The sequence below is a fragment of the Netta rufina genome (genome assembly GCF_964035555.1).
Source record: "Netta rufina genome assembly, chromosome: 2".
Taxonomy (NCBI): Eukaryota; Metazoa; Chordata; class Aves; order Anseriformes; family Anatidae; genus Netta; species Netta rufina.
In genome coordinates this window covers 27,013,334-27,034,154 of record NC_140124.1, presented here as the reverse complement: position 1 = coordinate 27,034,154, position 20,821 = coordinate 27,013,334, and the positions used below count along the sequence as shown (strand labels likewise).

General features: G+C 36.5%; 1 protein-coding gene across 1 annotated transcript in view; it reads left to right on the top strand.

The window, feature by feature from the left end:
* COL28A1 (collagen type XXVIII alpha 1 chain) overlaps positions 1 to 20,821 on the top strand; it is a gene marked incomplete at its 5' end in the record, with an annotated part of 63,106 nt that overhangs the window by 27,781 nt on the left and 14,504 nt on the right. Inside the window, 8 exons of the mRNA XM_084283134.1 lie at positions 520 to 588; positions 1,945 to 2,013; positions 3,121 to 3,192; positions 5,668 to 5,739; positions 6,411 to 6,479; positions 8,993 to 9,061; positions 12,323 to 12,391; positions 14,400 to 14,468. Coding sequence (XP_084139260.1) covers positions 520 to 588; positions 1,945 to 2,013; positions 3,121 to 3,192; positions 5,668 to 5,739; positions 6,411 to 6,479; positions 8,993 to 9,061; positions 12,323 to 12,391; positions 14,400 to 14,468 — 558 coding nt within the window. The remainder of the gene's footprint in view (positions 1 to 519; positions 589 to 1,944; positions 2,014 to 3,120; positions 3,193 to 5,667; positions 5,740 to 6,410; positions 6,480 to 8,992; positions 9,062 to 12,322; positions 12,392 to 14,399; positions 14,469 to 20,821) is intronic.

Below are 20,821 nucleotides of genomic sequence, written 5' to 3'. Positions count from 1 at the left end.
AAATATGGTGTAATATGCATAATAATTTGCATAGGAGATAAATCAAGTGCACCGCTTGGACAATGACATGTAGGGGCTTCATGAGGTAAGAGTCCACCACATCTGGATTTCAATCCCCGTTGAAGTTTGTCAACAGCCTTGATTAGGTGGATGCAGAACAACAGAAACATCCAAAAAGATATTTTTTTTGTGTGTTTTGCTTTGTTCTGCATTTTTTGTGTGTTTGTTTGTTTGTTTTTAGGAAAGAATATTATTCATGTTTACAGCATTCCAGTAAATTGGGGTTTAGATACTGAGAAACTTCCCATTGGCTTTATCCCTGAATAGTAATTGTAGTCATTACACTTGTAATAAAGCTTGCATTTTGCAAGGCTTGCAATTGTAGTCATTACACTTGGATAAGGCTGTGAAATCCACAAGATAGTGACGAAGATGAGATAAAATATTAACTGATAGACTCATGATGAATTTAAAATGTAGAAAAATATAATGCATTAACTCATTTATTTTGATTTATAGGGTGTACAGGGTCCACAAGGAACTCCTGGGGCAAAAGGATCCAAAGGTTTTGGTCTGCCAGGTCCAAAGGTAATGGTTAAGATACTAAATATATATATATATATATATATATATATATAACACTAGGAAGAAGCAGCAAGCAATGTATCCTTTGCCAGGCTTTTCAAGAGTGTGTTTTGATGATATGTTCACCGCTGAGCTTGTTAATTGGAGATAACAATTACTTCTGATTCTTCAAGGAAAAAACACTCATTTATTAAGGTGTTCCCCAGAGCATAAGGCTTCGGCTGACATCCACCCCTTTTTCAGTGTAAATTTTGGCTTCCAAATGAACACAACTTTTTAAACAAAGTGACTTTCAGACATGTTTATATCTAATCAATTTGGTGTCTTATTCACATTGTTCTTAGCATTTTACTAAGCAACTTAGCTGTAAAGCAGCAATGGTTTGGAGACTTATGGCTGATCTCATCAGGCCAATTCTTTTTTGCAATGCTTGTCTGTCCTTCAGCCTTCCATGGTGACCATGAGAGAGAGATGAAACCAAAATTAGAAACACTAGGAGAGAAAAAAAGAACTTATTTAGAGTTTATTTAGTAGCTGATGCTGCACCATAGCAAGAGGGAAAGGAGGAAGAGAACAGGAAAGTAAGGTAAAAAATTGCTGCTGCCAAACTCCAAGCCTCCAGCAATATGGTGTCAGGTGAGAACTCTATGAGGGTGAAAAGGGAATTTGACAAAATATTCAGGAGAACAAATGGAAAGAACTGATAAACTGTAAAGCAGTTGTGTGCTTAGTAATCACCTTGATTGGCGGAAGAATCAGTAGTCACTCCATCAAAAGCAGGGAGAAATACAGTCATTTTCATCTGGACATTACTTTGGCTTGTAAGTAGCAGTTACAGCAACAGTGTTTAATATCGATGCAGGGAAAATGATGTAGTTCTGCAATACGTTATGTTTGAAGACATTTTCTCTACAGTGAAAAAATACTTTAAAAAGCATAATTGAAAAATTTAATTCCAATTTCTTTAGAAATAGTTTTAGAACTACTGGAAGGAAGAATTGCAAGATCAAAACTTTCCTTTAAACTGAGGTTCTGATTTTTCTTTATTTGGATTCATCTTTCTTACAGTGGCAGCAGAATCTTTGATATACCAGTAGGAAATAGAAAATAAAAGATACTTAAATGAATTAAAACAACAAGAAGAAATATGGCATGATTCACTTACACTTTCTATAAATAAATAAAATAGATGCACTTCTACAAGTTATTGGAGTTTTGACAGAATGGAATATTACAGTCAAAAATCACTTGATTGAAAATTGGACCACCTCTATGTGTAAAACAGTTGGTGAGATAATACAAGTAATGAATGAAGCCAAATTATATTCCTGTGTCTAACAGAAGTCTTTTTGTTACTAGGGTCAACAAGGTGAACGTGGACAAAAAGGAGAACCAGGACTCCCGGCAACTGGATTACGAGGACTTAAAGTGAGCCTCTTTTTAACTGCTTCTTAGTGTCTTCTGATTCTTTCCCCTGTTGCTGATAAATGAAGTAGACTTTTTTTGCTATACATTGACTATGATCAAAATAATAAGGAATTTCAGTGAGAGATATTCCCTTAATGTCACACTTTAACCCTTTAAACTCAAAATGCTATGCTAAGGCTCCCACCCTCTCTCCTGAAGTCATTACTGCATCCATAACTGAAAGAGTTTGCCTCCAGTTTTTCTAAGCTATCTCTACAACCTTCTGGAAGGCTTCTACTATCTCTGTTCCTCTGCAGTGATTAAAAAAGAAAAGAAAAAAAAAGTCTGTGTGACAGCAGTGCTCATACTGCCTGTGTGTTAGAAGAGGTGGTAAACATTTACAGCTTTGACTTCAGCTGCCAGTTTGAAACCTGTATATCAGATCCTTGACATTTCAAGTAGGGCTTCCCCAAAAATTGGCTAAAATAACATGGATATTTTGATTTCAGTGATTTTTCCAAGGATCATGGAAGAAGCATGTTGCAGGAGTAGTTCATATGACATTTTCAACAATTTGTGTCAAGGTCTGTCTTAAAAGTAATGCCTAGACCAGTTTATACAACAAGAGAGGCAGTCTTTAACCAACACGATTTTGGGTACAAGCCAATCTATGAGCATCATTCACCTCATGCAATGCAATATCATTAAGTCAGGTAAACCAAAGACTGTAATGTAGATTCATGAGAGAAATGATTAGATTGGACAGGCCAGTCCAACTGACCAGTTCTTCAATCCCAAATGCTTGACTTTTCAAGTACATTGCATTCTTATCATATTATCATTGTGCACAGAATAACAAATAGTTTTAATTCATGTTTTTACTTGCCGAAAAATGCAAGTTTATTTAATACAAAACAAAGATTTAAGAAGTAGGTGGAAGGCTTTAAGAGAAATTTAAAGTTCACATTTTTCTGGCTCTATAGAATAATTAACTGGGGATAACAACCCTTACTTGAACAAAAATATTGTATGTAATGAATTAATATTTTAATGCACTGTTAGAAATATTTTACATAATAATAATAAAAATATGATGTGTGTAGATGCAATTATTTATTCTTCTTCAAGGGAGATATAGGTCCATCAGGAGTCCCAGGAGAGAGAGGGGTGCAGGGAGACCCTGGAAAAGCAGGGGAAAAGGTAAGGAAATATATTTTTCTGCATGTAAAAGCTATAGATGAAAGAATACCAAATTCAATCTTTATCAGTTTACAGGTATGTAGTGACAAGCAGTTCATCCTGGGGGAGGGCATGGGGCAATAGTTCTGCTAGGGAAAAGTGAGTATGCTAGTTGGAAAGTTTCCAACAGATTTTATTAACAGTGGCTGCCATCTGAATCTGTAGATGTTTTACCTGTCCTGCCTTTTGTGGGCTACTGATTTTCATTAATTTTCACAATCTTCTTGGAGAACAGATAGCTCGTGTCCTATGGCCTGCTTAGATTTTTTCCTGACACCTAGAAGTCTGGCTCCAGTTGGTGCAACCTACGGTAACCCTCCATCTAGTAGGGTTGTGAGCTGTGGCTGAAGTCCCCTAGCCTGGTACAGAAACTATAAGAAAACACTGAAACCAGGGCTCCTTTTTTCCAATCGAAATTCTGAGATTTTAAGAGAAACTCAGCCATATTGCAAAAAAATGTCCTATCATTATTTGCCTAAGTAAAAAGTTGCTCTTCAAGTAAAAAGTTGTTTTCTCTTTTAATTCTACTTTATCCAAAGAAAATGAGCTGCTGAGTGAGCAAAACTCAGTGCTTTGGCTGATTGTTGAATGGCTGCAGACAATCCAGTGGTCTCCAAACTCTGCTGCTGTACAGCTCTTAAATGAGGGTGACACCTGCCCAACATATTGAACTGATGAACTGAACATGATTCAGTGCAAGCAAATCAACAGTTTTTGACTGTCTTTAATCAGAAAGTAGCTGAATACCTCTAATAACCATCTAATAAGGATGCAACTTCACATTTTTTTCAGCTGCAAGGGCAGTGCATGTAAGAGTTTGACAAGTGACAGTCTGAGGCCATAAGCTTCCCACTATGGATAAATACATAACATTTCTGGTTTTACTTAATTAAAAAAAAATGAAATCACCTGCTATTAAAGTGCTTAGAAATGAACCTCTCAGTGTATCAGGAAGATACATCAGAACACAGAGTAGATGTTAAGCTAAGGTTACAGTTAGATTCTTTATTTGGGCATGCTGTGGTTTCTTTTTTCTTTCACATATTGCCATTCTCATGATCATCTTGGTACTATTGCTGTCGTAATTAATTATAAGTGAAAATGTTAGAGTTGAGCAGCTACCTTGTGTATTCAGGACAATGCAAAGAACAGTTGGATGTCTGCATTGAATAGTGGGCACAGAGATGTTATAGCAGTTTTCTGCAGGTGGGAACTGTCTCACAGAAATGGTAGCCACCAGTATCATGAGCAGGCTCTATAATAACACATCCATCAACAGCTTGTATCAGAGATAGAAGTTAAAACTTCATTTTAATCTATTTTTCATTTTCTGTATTACCTGCAGGTTTTCTGAAACCCTAATCTGACCAATATTATTCATAAATATTTTTTCATATATTTATATATATATAAATATACATATTTATATATAAATATTTAGCATGATGTAATATGCAGATTATTTGTGAATTATTTGAAGCAATGTTTCTGGCTAATATTTGAAGCCTGGATTGGCCTTTGGCTATAGAAATGCAGAAAATTACTGCTTCTTAAAAGTTGGTTGTCTCAGAATTGGTCAGCAGACTGTTTCTAATAACTTTGCAAACATTTATCTTCCACATATGAGTATACACATGGAATTCTACTGCAAAAGGAATGTGATTGTAGGAGGTTTGGGGGTGGGAGGTAAAAAGATATTTTCTTCTTTGACCAGTTTTTTAACTAACATTTTTTGGGAAAGTACTTATGCAGACTTTGTAAGTCCAATCATTGATGGAATCAATACAATGAATTAAATAAAAACTAACCATTTAATCTCTGTTAGGGGGAAAAGGGAGATCAAGGTCCAAGAGGCCCAGAAGGACCCCCTGGCAAAGGAGATGTAGGCCAGAAGGTATGTCTTAGCATGCACACTTGAGAAGCACTATAAAGTTCAGAAGGACTTCTTTTGTAATAGTTCCAATTCTTATATATTTTTTTCATTCGTTATATCTTAAGTTGCAATTACCTTTTAACTGATGATTTAAAGGAGACAGATATGATCCCTAGCCTGAACAAGTGCAGGAAAATCAGACTATGAACATAGACAGTAAAGTTAATGAGACAGTAGAGGTTTTCTAAATGTTTGGCACAGGATTTTCATTAAAGTTAGGTTACTGAAAATTATTTCAGTATGCTGATAGGGCAAGAGGAGGAACTAAAGGAAATTAGGTGACTAATTAGGTTTCTAAATATGAAATTAAAAGCCTGGAAAGGTGTAGACAAACTAATGCTTTTATCTCCTACCTAGTTAAATTTGGGACTTTTGGGGCAGATTCTAAAAATGAGTGGGATTTCACTTGGAGCGAAGTATCTAAATACCTTTCTAATTGTGGGCATCATGCAGTTGTGAATGAACCTTTGCTGTGATTTAAACAAAAGCTTTGTTTCCATCAGGGTGACCCAGGAGAAAAAGGATCCCAAGGACTGATTGGTTATAAAGGAGTGCAAGGCCCAGCTGGACCAAAAGTAAGCTTGTTCTTTCAGGGTAACCCTTCATTTTGTACATCGTACAAGAATCTATTGGATATATTTAATGTACAGATTTCTCAAATGTCTGTTGCTTTGAGACAACACAAAAATAAAAATAAAAAAAAAAGGAAAAGCAGAAGTAATTCCATCATTTTTCCTGTTTGTCCTGAATGAAATAAGAGTCCTAAGGAGAAAAATAACAGGTAATCATATAATTATAGACCTTACAGTTATGCTCAAGCACTGAGAAGATAAATTAGAATTTTCCAAGTGATTCTAAGGACAAGCATTTTGCAGATTTTGACTTGGAAACATTAACTTTCTATTACAGTATTTTGTGTGTAATAATAATTTTGTGTGTCTCTTAATGGAGAGGAAATTGAAAAAATCCAAGCATTCTGGTTATTCCATTGGCTTTGTAAGTGAGACACACACACACACAAATAATTACAGTTAAAAAAAAATCAGATACGCAGTTCAACCAATAGTTATTTAAAGCTTGAAACTTGAACCACAAGAGAAAAAAGTTGACTGTTTTATCCCAAATATTTTCCATCTTTACCTAAAGCTTTACACATATTTTTATAATGTGAAGTGATGAAAAAACTTTTATCTACTTGTGCAGAAAATGAAACTGTTTAAATGTAGGTGATACTGTTTTGTAACAGGGTGAACCAGGAGAGAGAGGGCCACCTGGAGTAGCTGGATCATCTATTCAGGGGCCACCTGGACCAAAGGTGATTATCTGTATGTTTGCTGGAGACCAGAGATCAGAAAATTTTTATTGCACATTTCTGTCAAAGTTAAAGAATGTAAACTAAATGAGTTAAAATTTATTTTGGAAGTAGCAAATCTGAGTGAATTTTAAAGGTAAGGAGTACTGAAAAGTACCAAAAAATTAATGAAGTATGTCTGGAAGCCATTTAACATGATGCTGGGCTTAGTGGGTGTCTTCCTTTGAAATTAATCATGTTGAAATCATCTTATTTCACATTTACTTATGCTTGTGGTTTTTTTTGTTTGTTTGTTTTTGTTGTTTGTTTGTTTCTTGTAAAGACTAAAGATTTCCTGAAAGCAGCTGTAAGCCCCTGCAGAAAAGTGTCTATGGACACTTCCAGGGAGTTATATGCTGATGTAGAAATTTTTTTTGGAGGTGATTGTTTGTATGTCACTTCCAAGTGAATAACTGGACTGTATTTTCTATTTAAAATGAAATATCATATGCCAGATACCTAGAGCTACATCTATCTCATTTTATCTATGGCTGAAATGTACCTGAAATGGGTGTGAATTGTCCTTCTGAGTGAAATATGCTGACTTAGCATTAAAACCATTTGAATATTCATTATTGCCCACATTTTTATTTTATGGATAGGATCAATGCTGTTTTTATAATACCCCAGTTAATTTCAGCATTAATTGTTGCTCTTCAGTTTTGGTGTAATAATCACTACTGGATATCCATCCACTTTGGAGTCACTTCATCCCCAATTTTCTTCTTCTGTAAAAATATATGTGAACCTACACACATGCACATGTAGATATTGTATACACAATGTACTTACCAGCCTGGCAACAGGACAGCCCAGGGGACTAGGATTTGTTTTGGACTTGTTTGTGTATGGAAGATGACGAAAAGAGAGAATGGAAGAAGCTCAGGGTGCACCTGCAGTAAAAATGGAACCACAGAGAAGAAAAAAAGGAGTGCAAGGTGCTCCATTTCTCTTATATAGGTTTAAAATCATAGCCACGTGCCAAACATTATGTCAGGAAAATAAAAGTGTCATCTTGTAACACATGACTTGCATGAAGGCAGGTTTCAGAACACCCGTCTGCCTTCTTGACATGGTGCCATTTTTCTGGTTAATGTGGCATTTTTGAGAAGACATGTAAGTCAGCCTTTTGATGACATTCTTGCTGAATAATAATAACTTTGTAGACTTCATTATCTTTTTCACTCTTTTATTCAGTTCAGTACAGTTCATACCACTTTCTTAGCAGACCAGCCATGATCCAAAGTCCTCTGGAGTCTGTAAAAGTGTTTTCAGGCTCTTCACTAAATTTTATGTCAGACCTTTTGTATGCAGTGACTAATGCATCAAAACAATTAGTTTGGGTAATTATACTATGTAAGTTGATTTTTAGAAAAATTGCCTATTTAGTTCCATAGTAATACCTATACCTTTGTTTCAATAAATATCACCTATGTTTATGCCAATTGCTCAAAAATATAAAAAGCTATGCACGTCCATACTCTCTCTGCATTGTGGAAAGTACAGTGATTAGTAGTATTTGTTTCACTACCAGGATGTTCAAAGAATACAAGGCATTATAAATTTATTGTGCAGGAAAACTGCATGTTTTTCAGTGCTGGGAGTTGTCATGGTCTGAGGTCTATTTATTACATCTCCAAGTATTTGCTGTAGTAGTGGGTGATCACTAGATGTCTAACCCCTGGACAAGGTTGTGTCAATTGGAAATTTATTTATTTTAAGCTACACCCACGTTTGGGGATTTGAGTTTCATTTCCCTTGACAACCATTATGCTGTTACCAATACAGAGACAGTAACATTAGATAGCTGCTTTTTCTCATATTCCTCTCATGGTTACAGCTGTTCCATGGTTTTGATGGAACCTTTGATCTTCATTCCCTAGTGAAAGTCCTGAAATACTGACTTTCTCATTACTGTTAAAAAAAAAAAAAGGAAAACTTTCATTGAAAACCATCTTTTTTATTTTTATGATCCTTAATGTAAAGTGAAACATCTGTTGCCTTAGATTAAACATCAGGAACCCAAGGGTTAACATACGAAAAGTGAAATTTAAGCCTCGTTGCTTTCTAGGAAAGTCACTGGCAGAGCTAGGACTGCCAACAGTTATTCTGGCAATATTTGAAGAAAAATGCAAGTTACTTCCTGGGTCTTCGTAGAAGTCTGTGGAGCCTGCAACTTTGAAATGGTGTGCCATTGCATCTGTAACCTTTCTGAACATATCCTGTCTGCCAGCACTTTGAATTTCTTTGCTGTCCTCTGGCAGAAACAAGGTTACACCAGCCTTACACCAGTCTGTGCTTAGCTTGTGATGTTAAAAACTTCCTCTAGAAATGCTGATTTCATATTACCTAGTTCAGCAACAGTCATGTCACTGTCAGAAGGAATGGAATATTAAGCTGAAAATGATAAAATATTATATTAAACTGATATTAAACCAAAAATAAAAATGTCTTTCGTTTTATTTCTTTTTGGATAGGGAGATCCAGGACCCAAGGGGCCACCAGGAGATGATGGGCTTCCTGGAAATTCAATAATGGGACCAATGGTAGGAATTTGGAGACAAAAGTTGGAAAGCAGAGAAATGTGAGACATAATGCAAAGCTCTTGTGAAAATGTATAAACTGCCTGAACAACTTTCTCAGGAAAGTAACCAACTAATTCTTCAACTTTTCTATCATCCCAACTTAAGTATATGCTTTAAAATAAGCTTATATTTTTTTCAAAGAAAAAACTCAAAATATATTAAATAAATAGTACAGTGTACCTCATTCTGCAAATTTCCCTCATGAAGCCTTCGTTAAGAAGGTAGCTCTTGAAATTCATCTCCACCTTTCATTACCTCATGTTGTCTTTGGTGCCTCTGTTTGAACAATATACACTTTTTTGAGTAGGAGCGGACAGGTATTATCTGTTTTAACAGCGGTGTTTCAGAACTACCAACCCTGCAATTTCAAAAACATATGTAAAACACAAAATAATGGATTTTAAAAATTGATCTCCTAACACTTACTTGTGTATAGGTTACAGAATGGGTTTTACTTGGTCAAATCCTTTACATTTTTAACTTCAACACTGGCAAAGGGGTGCAGTAGTCTATTGCAGGTTATGCTATGCTCACTGTGCAAGCCTTTAATGGTTTACTGGCAAGATTAACCACCCTTACTGGAGGGTGGTGGATAGCACATTTATATATTCAGTATTGATCCAGTGATGCATGCAGTAGCCTGTATTTTTGAATTTTCAACAACAGTAAAATGATTTACTTTGTCTGTAATCTGGAATGCTAATTCACTCTGTTTTTCCATAAAACGAAGTGATAAATGAGACTTAATTGTCCAGTCCAGTATTTAATCATTTAGGTGTTGATCATGCCATAACTTTTTTTTTTCTTAATAATAACATTGTCCTGTTCTTCCTGCTGGATATGTAGAATCTCATCTACAAACTTCTTGAAACTTTTTCCTGTTTTTTACACATGGTAATGTTTACAGACAGTCAAAGCCATGGGCACAAAATGTATGTTTATATACTGTGTTTTTGTTTGTTTGTTTTTAAGAGTGAAGAAGCAACTGCTTCTACATTACTGCTTCAGGACATGACTTTACAACCTGCTCTGAAAAGGAAAGCAATGTAGATGAATTAATGTAGCATGTCATCAGTGACAACAATGGCACCTGCCTTGTTGGCAGTGCACTGACTTGCAGTGAGTCACTGGGATTATATTATCCAGATCCCACAAAACTGTGGGAAACAGTAATCATGGAAGTTCTCCCTGTCCATCTCTATTGTGTTTTGGATGCAGCTATTAAAACAAAAACAAAAAGCACAAAAACAACTAAATAATCTGGACTAAAGAACTGTCTCATCCAGCAGATTTGGCAGTAGATTTATGACTTAAGTAGATTTATAGCTATGCTACTAATGGCAAAACCAGCTACTTGACAAAATCCCAGTTCTGAAAGAAAATAATGTGTTAACATGTATTTGGTATTTACAGTGGTCTGGTAAGATTAAATGAAAACATCTGTTTGGCATTTTTTTACTGCACTAGAATTGGAAGTAAAAATAAAGATGAACTCATGATCCATGATTTCTATTCTTGTTAAAAAAAATGTCACGAAACGTTTTTAAAACATTTTTTATTTTATCCATAATGTAAGAACTATGGGTATTAAGAATGAGGAAGAGGTAAATTGGTTTTCCATTATAAAGCTATTCATGGACTAAAAGCACACTCATTGTTAAATTCTCTCAGAACTGAGTTGGAATTTCATGATTTGGAAAGTAGGAAGCATAAAGAAACATCTCCCAGGGCTCTTGCAGTTTGAAATTGGTGGTAAGATTCAAGTGTTTGCCTTTAAAATCTTTCAGTGAAATTATCCCTTTGGACTGTACAATAAGAGAGACTCATAGAGACCAGTCCCTGAGGTCTGAGCTGCTTGTCAGGAATCCATCTGTAGTTTCTTGAAGTATTGTATGTTGCAGAAATTTCCAGGCACAATATGCTGATGAAATACACTGATAAAATAGCATTGTTCAGTCACTTGTAATTCCCTTCCCTTCCCTTCCCTTCCCTTCCCTTCCCTTCCCTTCCCTTCCCTTCCCTTCCCTTCCCTTCCCTTCCCTTCCCTTCCCTTCCCTTCCCTTCCCTTCCCTTCCCTTCCCTTCCCTTCCCTTCCCTTCCCTTCCCTTCCCTTCCCTTCCCTTCCCTTCCCTTCCCTTCCCTTCCATCTATTTTTATTGGAATAGTCAGGGGAGAGGAATGCTATTTCCATGTAATTGTTCTTCAGGATGTTTTATCTTTATGTATATTAACAACTGACCTTCCAAAAATCTGCAACAGAGCCCATTTACCTTTCTTGGTTCTCTGGGACTGAGTGAAGGATGCGCACTGCTCCTTGTATGGACATATGCATACTGTGCTTGGGAATGGGTTGGGTGTGTGTCTTACGAGTATCAATAAGGATTTCCAACTGGCACATACGAACATAAATACTATAGACTGTCAACATACCTTGAGGGATACCTTAAAGTAATACGTTTTCTTTCTTGGTTCTGCAAGGAACAGTCTAGTACAAGCTCGGTTAACTTACTCATTAAATGTCAGGAAAATGATTGCTGAAATGAAGGAAGAGAAGACTGCTATTGGTTTCTCTGGTAGTGAAAGGAAGCACTGAGGTTTTGCAAATGGATAAAATCTTTAGTGGGAGTCACTGGAAGAGTGAACATAAGGAGTAATTGTCTCCTAATACAAGGCATTTTAGGCTAAGCTATGAGAAAATAAATATGTCATATTATTGATTATATTTCTTTAAATTATTTTCCTTGTAAAATGCAGCTTTAGTTTACTGCATAAGAGAACCAACGTGATTTCCCTGAAACACAGAATGTGCTACATAATATAACTTATGGTTAGCATACTGTGTTTCAGTATTGTTGATTTAATTGTTCAAAACTCAGGACTGTTACCCTCAAAGTCACAAAGGTTTAACTTTTTGGTTTTTTTTTTAATTGGCTGAAGATAAAGGTAATATTCTGAAGATTTCTCTCTGCAACTACAAATCTAGATGTTGATGATTTCATAATGAGACCTCCTATTCTTCTAAAAGCTTAATTTGATCAACTGAAACCACAATAAAAAAAAAGCACAAAAAATTCTGAGCTTTGCAAATAAATTGGAAAAGCTGGCGACTGCTATTCTATATTTCCAAAAGGATATTAAACAGTTTCCTCACATATTTGTTACTGTTACGTCATGATGATCCAGATACTGACACAATGCCTGATTTATTATTTTTGTACTTAGGGTAACCAGGGCCTGCCTGGACTACCTGGACCCCGTGGAGCAAAAGGTGATGGCCACAAAGGTGAAGCTGTAAGTATAATTTTAATTCTCTACTTTTTATTGTTTGTAATTAGATTCTGTACATTGTGTTCTGCTTCTACTACCATTACTTCTGTGTATGCTCTCTATTTAACTAATTAACTGAATGTAATTAAGTTTTTCTTTCACTCTTTAGCTTATTTAAGTATCTCACATATATTTTGAAGCCCTTCCTTCCTTCCTTCCTTCCTTCCTTCCTTCCTTCCTTCCTTCCTTCCTTCCTTCCTTCCTTCCTTCCTTCCTTCCTTCCTTCCTTCCTTCCTTCCTTCCTTCCTTCCTTCCTTCCTTTTTTGTTCAAAATCTCTAGTAACATCTTCTTGGCCAAATCTTAGAGACTTCACTGCCTTGTTTTTTCAGCTGCTTCTCATACCAGGGGGAGTCAAGTTATCTTTTTTTGAAGATTCCTCCTCCCCCTCCTCTTGCTTTCCTGATGGTTAGCTACTGAAGGAGTTAACACCTGAGTGTTCCACCTGGCACATCCATCACAAGGGCCTATCATCCTAAATATCAGTCATCCAAAGCCACACAGATGTGTTTGACAAATCTTTCACTAGAAGGTGTGAATACTGTTGCCATCCTTCTTTCGCCACGTCTGTAATCCAACCTTTTTCCACACTACAACCACAAGAGCTCTCCCAAATATTCTGAGGTGGGACCTGATTGCTTCCAAATAGGTCATGGCTCAGCTCCAATTTCCTGTCATTCAAACTGATCCTGGGAAGAGATCTCAGCCCTCCTTTCACTTTGGGATTCAGAATTAGTTCAAAGGGTACTCACTCAAAATTCCTGGAGAAATGCTATGTACCTGATACATTTCACAGCACTTGGTGACACTAGACCAGCTCGAGACTCTTTGGAAGGTCAAGGAGTGCCAGTTTTGGACCCAGGTCCGTTGAACAGGCTACATACAAATAAATGAAATGAAAACCCCTATCATTATCCCAGATAAACCAAAAAGCAAATGCAAAGGTGATAATAAAAAAGACAGTGATGCAAATAGATGATTGAAAAAATATTATTTGGCCTTAAAATGCATTGTAGCAACTAAGTTTTAAACCTTACAAGATTTCTGTCTAAGCTAGGTGAGAGAAAAAAATATCAGTAGATACAGAATCAAAGAGATCAGTGAAAGACTGAAAACTTTTCGTTCCTAAATAATCAAAGAATTCAAGATCAGCCCAGTTTGGTAACCATTGATTAATAAAGCTACCCAAAGGCTGGTTGTAGTTTGCCCAGTCATCAGTCACAGGATGGCAAACTTAGGTGGATGTGTGCATGCTGCACTGCTATTGCTGACTAAATAATTAAAAAAAAAAAAAAAAAAAAGAACAGAAAAAAAAAAAGCTTCAGTATTGTATACAGTATTCAGTATGCAGTAGTATTCCTGATGTTTATTATGTTTATTATAGGTTTCCACCTTTGCGTGCCCCATGGTCTGGAAAACCCCACTCTATAAATCACTCGTGGACACAAACAAGATATATGTAGTTAAGGATCTGTAGCTCTGATAGAGCAAAGAGATCTGGCATCTGAATGCTGAAAGGGAGGGTAGGGATGCCTCCAACAGCATGAAGGACCGCTGAAGGGGCTGTGAGGGACTGAATGGGAAGTTCAGCAAACAGGCTGTCAACACAAATAAATCAAAATATGTTAGTTCTGCCTGACCCCCAGGTTTAATGGATCAGCTCTGGTATCCCAGATGTGGTGTATGAATCATGGAGCAATATCTGCTTTCTGACTGGTTTCTCAGCTGAGAACAGCTCTGATATTCTTAAGTCGGGAGCAGGACTTATTTTCCTCCACTCTGGTAGTCTTTTTAGGTTTCCACCTGGGACTAACTGTGATGCTCAGTACACATTGGAAATATTATGCACTCGACCAAATACAGCAGAAACAGAGATGTTAATAACTACTGCTGAAATTTTTTTCTATATGGAAGAACATACGTACTACTTCTTTAGGACTGGTACTGACATGCTTTATTCCTCTCCTGTACCAGGGACCTCCAGGACCAGCAGGCCCTCCAGGACCAGCAGGCCCAAAAGGTGTGGGAGATCCTGGACCAAAGGTACTAGCACAGTGGTAGTACATCCATCTGACTAGTAGACAGGGTAGACAAATATGTCTCCTAAAAGTGCATTAAATTAGGATGAGAAAATGCTGAAATCTTTGTATTCCAGTCAGAAGTTTGTCGATAGGCTTCTCTGCCATGTTGGATGCATAACAGTTCTTGCTTTATCTCTGCAGATCTTTCATACACCCAAAGATCCAGGATGTTTCTAGGTATTGGAGTTTCCATGTAGAAGTTAGAATCCAACGCAAGTACAGTGTTGACTGTACTTTCACATCTCCTTTTGTCTATGGCAATGAAAAGGGCAAAGGCCCCCAAGGAGTAGCGGAAATAGAGGTTACTGGAAACAATTAAATATTATTAAAGTTACTAGAAAGCGATTCCCAAGAGAAGACTGAGTCTTAGTCTAAAATGAATATCAGCTTAGAGAAAAAAAATTGATGGAAAAAAAAAAAAAAAAGATATGGAGATTAGAAATACATCACTTCCTTTGTTGTTGTTGTTGTTGTTTTTTCCATAAAACACAAAATAGATAAATGTTAAAAAGTTCTAAGCAGGGTGTAATTGACTTAAAAAGTCACATTGTAACTACTGTGTTATAAAAACTTGGAAAAAGAAGAGACATGTATGACGAAGATCATAGAAGAAATTGCTTTAAAATATCCTGCAGAGTGGTTTTATTAATGATTTCCTTATTACATGTGTGAAATAGGAAACAGGGAACATGCTGCAATAGAAAGTAAAATAAATATTGCCCAAACAAAATTTTTCCCAAACAGAAAGGACTTTAAACTTTAGTTCCCAGAACATGAGAGTTCCCATTAAAAGCAAACAACAACAATAATGTCTTTAAAATATATCCACAATAAAGGAAAAACTGAATGCCACTCATCCTTAGAATGACCAATAGCCTGCAGATAGGGACCTGAAAAACCTGGCTTTATACTTCTGTTCAGAGCTACCACTTATCAATATATTGAGATATTCCACATGAAATAATGTGGTTTAGAACATGACAGAACTACTAAAGAACTAAAAGTAATTTCAGTTATGCCATTTGGTATAGATTTACAGAAAATATATACAGCTAAACTAACTAGATATTTTATGTGAGGGGAATTTTTTTCTTCTTTTTTATCTTCTTTTTTCTTTTTTTTTCAAATATAGATTTTACACTTGATATAATGCAGCCTTACAAGAAATTTTTCTTGGTACCACAGAAGAACATTCCATTACAGCCTAGGATATTGTATAAAAGTATGAAGTCAGATATTACATAAAAATGTAACCTCTGGCTACAAAATGTCTGGGGGCATCTTTCCATCTGGAATTCCCCTGCGCCTCCTACTGGAGAGTAGCATTTTCCCCAGAAAAAGGAATTGAAAGGTCATATCAGGTCATCCAATAAGAATATCTCCCACCATGATACCATGGTTGAATGATTACAAACCCCAGAAATATACATCAAAATTTCAATGGGAATATAGGGGTTTGATTTAAAGAAACTTGAGTTAAACAAATACAAAATGCAAATAATGTTTGTTTGTTTGTTTTATTTTTCTGTTTGTTTGTTTTTAAATGAAAGTAAACCACTAGAATAACTGCAGTGAAATTTCTCACAGCTGGAATTTTTTATCTCAACCATTGTGGTTGTGTTTCTGAAAAGCATCAGAAATATACGAAGTATACAGAAATAAACTTAAGAAAATCATAGTGCCTGGCTAATAGAAGAGATCAAAAAGTGGGTCACAACTCACATTTGTTCTTATAGTCATGAATCCATGTAATTGCTCGATCAAGCAGTTATTTGGCTGTATAGTTATTACGAAAGTTCCAAACCAGATCATGACTGACAGAACAGAATAGTATCATAAAATGCCTTAGATGGGAGGAGGTAAGAGCTGTAAAGTAGAAGGTAATATATCCAGCTTTTGCGCTGGAGGATTTGTGATCTAGTCTTTTTATCACAGGCATTCTTACACCTCTGTAACTGTCATGACATAATAATATATATATATATATAAATATATATAAATAAGTCATATATTAGCTATTACAATACTTATGTTTTCACCTTCAGCTCTATGTGATGTAAATCATTGTCAATCGAAGCGAATTATGCATATTCTCTTGTAAAGACCTCATGTCCTTAGTTGTCAGTCTCTTCTCCACCTTTGAACAACCTCAGAGGTATTACCATCCTTGCAGGTCTGAGAGCTGAAGTATATTAATAGTACTAGTAAAGGAGGTTTATTGGTAATTTCTTGTTGTGGAGGAATGGGACTGAGGCTCCGTTAATTGAACATTATTGATTCATAATAAATTTATGCAAAAGAAGTGACCAAGAAGTGAGGCTGTTATAGTTTAATAGTATTTGATTATTCCAGAAATACAGTAATGGATTATCTATGATAGGACTTGGGTGTTATATAGCCTAATGGGCAAGGCTTCAGAACCTGCAGTCAGTCTGGTTTAGGCAAGACACACACACAAACTCAGAATCTTCTTGCGTACTCTGCACGAGGGTTTTAGGCTGGATTGGAAATGTGCTGTTGAAATGAAGTAGTTCCAATTTACTGTACTTTGGGTTATGAACCAAAAAGAGGTCAGAGCAAACGGTCTCATAGCACAAGATATGGATTCCCTTCAGATGAAACTGAGCTAGATCATCAGAGCTGGAAGCATTCTTAATGCGCTTCTGCCACTAGTGGGTGATCAGCCCACAGCTGCAGGCTAGGAGCTGCCTGCGGTCACGGCAGATGCATTGCTATTGGGCCTGTAGCACTGTTTGTTGGAGGACACATGCTATTAGAAGCTTCCTGTAGAGCAGAGATTTCTACTCCTCATAGCCCATAGTCCTCATTCCCAGATTGGGAATGCACCACATCTGTGGGATATGGAGAGGTGGCATCTCATTCTAGGAAGAATTGTATTATAAAAAAAAAATAAAAAATAAATCTGTAGAAATAGCTGTCTTTGCAAATAACACAAATAACATAATTAGGGGAAACCATGCTCATATCAGATTTTGTTTAAAAAATCAAGCGTAGATCTACGGGTTTGATTGTGTTGCAGTGTGACATTGCCATAAAATCTGGCTGCTCAGAGCACTGCTTATCTAGCGGTCTCTGTCAGAAATTAAAAAAAAAAATAAAAAAATCAGAGTTAAAAACAAAAACTTAATTTGTATTTTTAACTTTAAAATAGGCAAGTTTCTTTTTTGTGATTGAACTAGATTGGCGTGTTAATGCTATAGGGTGAGAATGTGTACTGATTCTCTAAGTGGTGAACAGCCGTTGCTTTTGCAATGTGGGACTGTTGTTCCAAAGCATTCATTATCTAGGTAAATAGCCACACCTGTGATGTTGTTCTGTGCATCCATGCTAAACATGGTGGAGAGTACACTGGAAAAAAAGAAACAAAGAATATAAACAGCTTTTCTCCCTCCTTTCAATTTTGTACTCCTGCTTGCTTATACAAAGTTTGGGATCTTCAGTCTCTACAGAGCTTCCTGGTAGCAAAGGTGCTGCAAGGGAAAACAGTTCACCTGAATTGCAAAAATTCCCCTAGAACTTAGTTCATAAAGTGCATAATCTTCCATGTTTTGTTTTTTTATATATATTTGTTTGAATTTTAATTAAAATATAAGTACACTGGCTATCTCTTATCCTTTCCACATTTAAAAACAACCAACCAAACAAACAAGTAAACAAAAAATCCAGCAATCTCAGCATATAAAAAGAACATTTATTTGATAAAAGTGACTCATAAATTTACATGGTAGTTAATGTAAAATTCCTTTGACTGTCACTACATAAGAATGTTCCATTCAGCTGAATCAGGGTTCTGTTCTCCCCCCCTTTCAGAAATGGCTCACATATGTGCACACTGCAAGATAGGAATTTTGTGTATCAGAGGTCAAATTCACATGAAAACACAATTGGAACATGTGGGATGCATTCAATCCTGGCAGCACCCTATTTTCTCTAGCATTAAAACAGAGGCACATAATGTCAGAGGATTAAAAAAAGATATAAAAGCACTATTGCCAACTAGGGGGTGGGTTGCAGACATTCAAGAGCAAGAGCACATCACTAGAAATAAAGGTTCATTCTCAGTAATTGCACAACAGAAAGATTATTAGACTCACCAGCATAGCCCCTAGTGTATGAACGCTTGGGCTGGATCCATTTGCAATATGCCTTCTGCAGCTTGGGGCCTGTCTATTTGAACTAAAATAGGGAAGGTGGAGATGCAGTTACTCTTTTCTTAGATGTTCTTCTTATAAATACCCTTCTATCAACTAGTTCTCACTAAAGAGAGCACTGCAATGTCTCCTGTGTGTTTCAATACCAAATATACATGCCTCACAGTAAATGAGATGTATATGATGAGAAGCCAAAATTTATTTCCCAGGTGAGCATTAGCTCGTTAAACGAGTTTTCTTGATCCAGTGATAAGAATAGGCATTGGAGTACCACACTTTCATTGTCTTGATGCAGCTCTTTCTTTCTTGTTTCAGTGGTGTTTTTCTAGTTCACTGCAGATGGTGACAAGCTTGTCTACAAGCACAGTGCAGAAAATAAATTAGAGCTCATCAAAGAGCAGTACTAATCCTTCTTGAAATGAATTCCCTGGAGGACAGCTTAGTGTCACATCTTAGAAAAAAGAACTGCTCCACTTCACAACTCATAAAGCAAAATAGAAGTATTTTTCCTAAGCCAAGAAATACAGAAACTTTGAGAATTACTATAAAGCTCTACAAAAGAGCTTTTCAGTGAGACATCTGGTATTAACTAAGCATGTGAAGCTAAAATTCAATCCTTCACCTGCAATGACCCTGTGTAAGAATGTGTTACCCATGGGAGGAAGAGAGACACAACTTCAAGTCCCTCATGTGCTCTTTTTGGTCAGGACTGATCCAAGACCAGGTTGCAGGTATATTCAATACTGGAACACATGGAATTGTTTCCCTGCTGAGTTACTTCCCTTCACAGTGGCTTACAGGCTGCTTCACAATCGACAGCAGCCCAGAATCTCCAAAAAGCAATGCATACTGTAAAACCATATCTAAATAACCACCTCTTAGCTTTGGTACCTCTGGCGTGTTTCAGAGGCTTAGGCAGAGAAACCTTTGTCTGCTCTGTGCAACATCTGCTTAGGTTTGTTTCATGGTTTATGAGGACACTGAAGACTAATAGTTTTTCCCTTAATAACAGATGGAACTAAGTAAGAAGATGGCTGCATTTACCTAGACTCTGAGTATTTGCTAGTAATATGACAATCTGAAGCTAATGAAAATACTTTGCAGGAGGAACTGATAAACCAGGAAGGTTTTAATCGATGAGGAATATCTACCCTTCATCTCACTGCAGAAGGGCATTTCCCAGCACTGTGTGTCAGACTCTAGTGCTACAATCTTGAAGTGCTTAAGATTGTAATCTCTAAATGTTTACAGCTAGAATCTGCCACAAAATGAAAACAAAACAAAACAAAAAGTTTAAGGGCATTTCCAATGTCCTTTCTGTTTGCATTAGTAGGGAAGGTGTGATATAAAAGTCTCAGATCACAGTAAGAACACCTTTCATACGTGAGAAAAAAGTAGCCATCTTTTTTGCTTCCTTTTCCAAACCTGTCTAGACCAAACCAAACCAACCAACAAACTCTCCTCTCTGATCACATCTGAAGGAGAAATTTCCCCCTAACTGTATCCGACAGTTGACTTATCCCACAGACTGTGAGCTTGACACACCAATTTAAAGCTAAGAGCATCCCTGTACCATGCCTGTGTCCTGACTCAAGCTGGACAATGTCCATTGTTTTGGAAGAAAAAGGGTTTGAAAATAAATTTGGAAGCCAAATGTTACATGAAGAAGAAAAGCATTATAAGCTAAATTTAAGCCTCAGCCTTTGGATTCAGGGTTCCCACCTCTCCAAATCCATCAAACCTGAGCATAGTTTAGGCTGTGATATATTTACATAAACAGTATAAGTCAGGACTTGGCATGGGAGCTTCATAACCACGTACAAAAACCACAGATTGGAGTGATCTGTCACTAGAGGCTGAATCTCGGGCATTTCACCTAAAAAGCAGTCATTATAATGTGAAAGCTGCACAATTCTTCACTGAAAGTAAAAGAAGTCATTAAAAGATTCTGTACTTTTCTTTCGTTCCATTTTAACCAGTACAATATATTCTTTCTTTTCACCTACCACAAAGTCTCATCTGAGATCTGCATGATTCATGCTTGTGCCTCTCTTCTGGTTAGAAGGCTCCCTCTGCAGGCACATCCATTATTAGAGCTTTTCCTACTGCGAAAACTAATAGAATGAAGGGTTTTATCAATAAA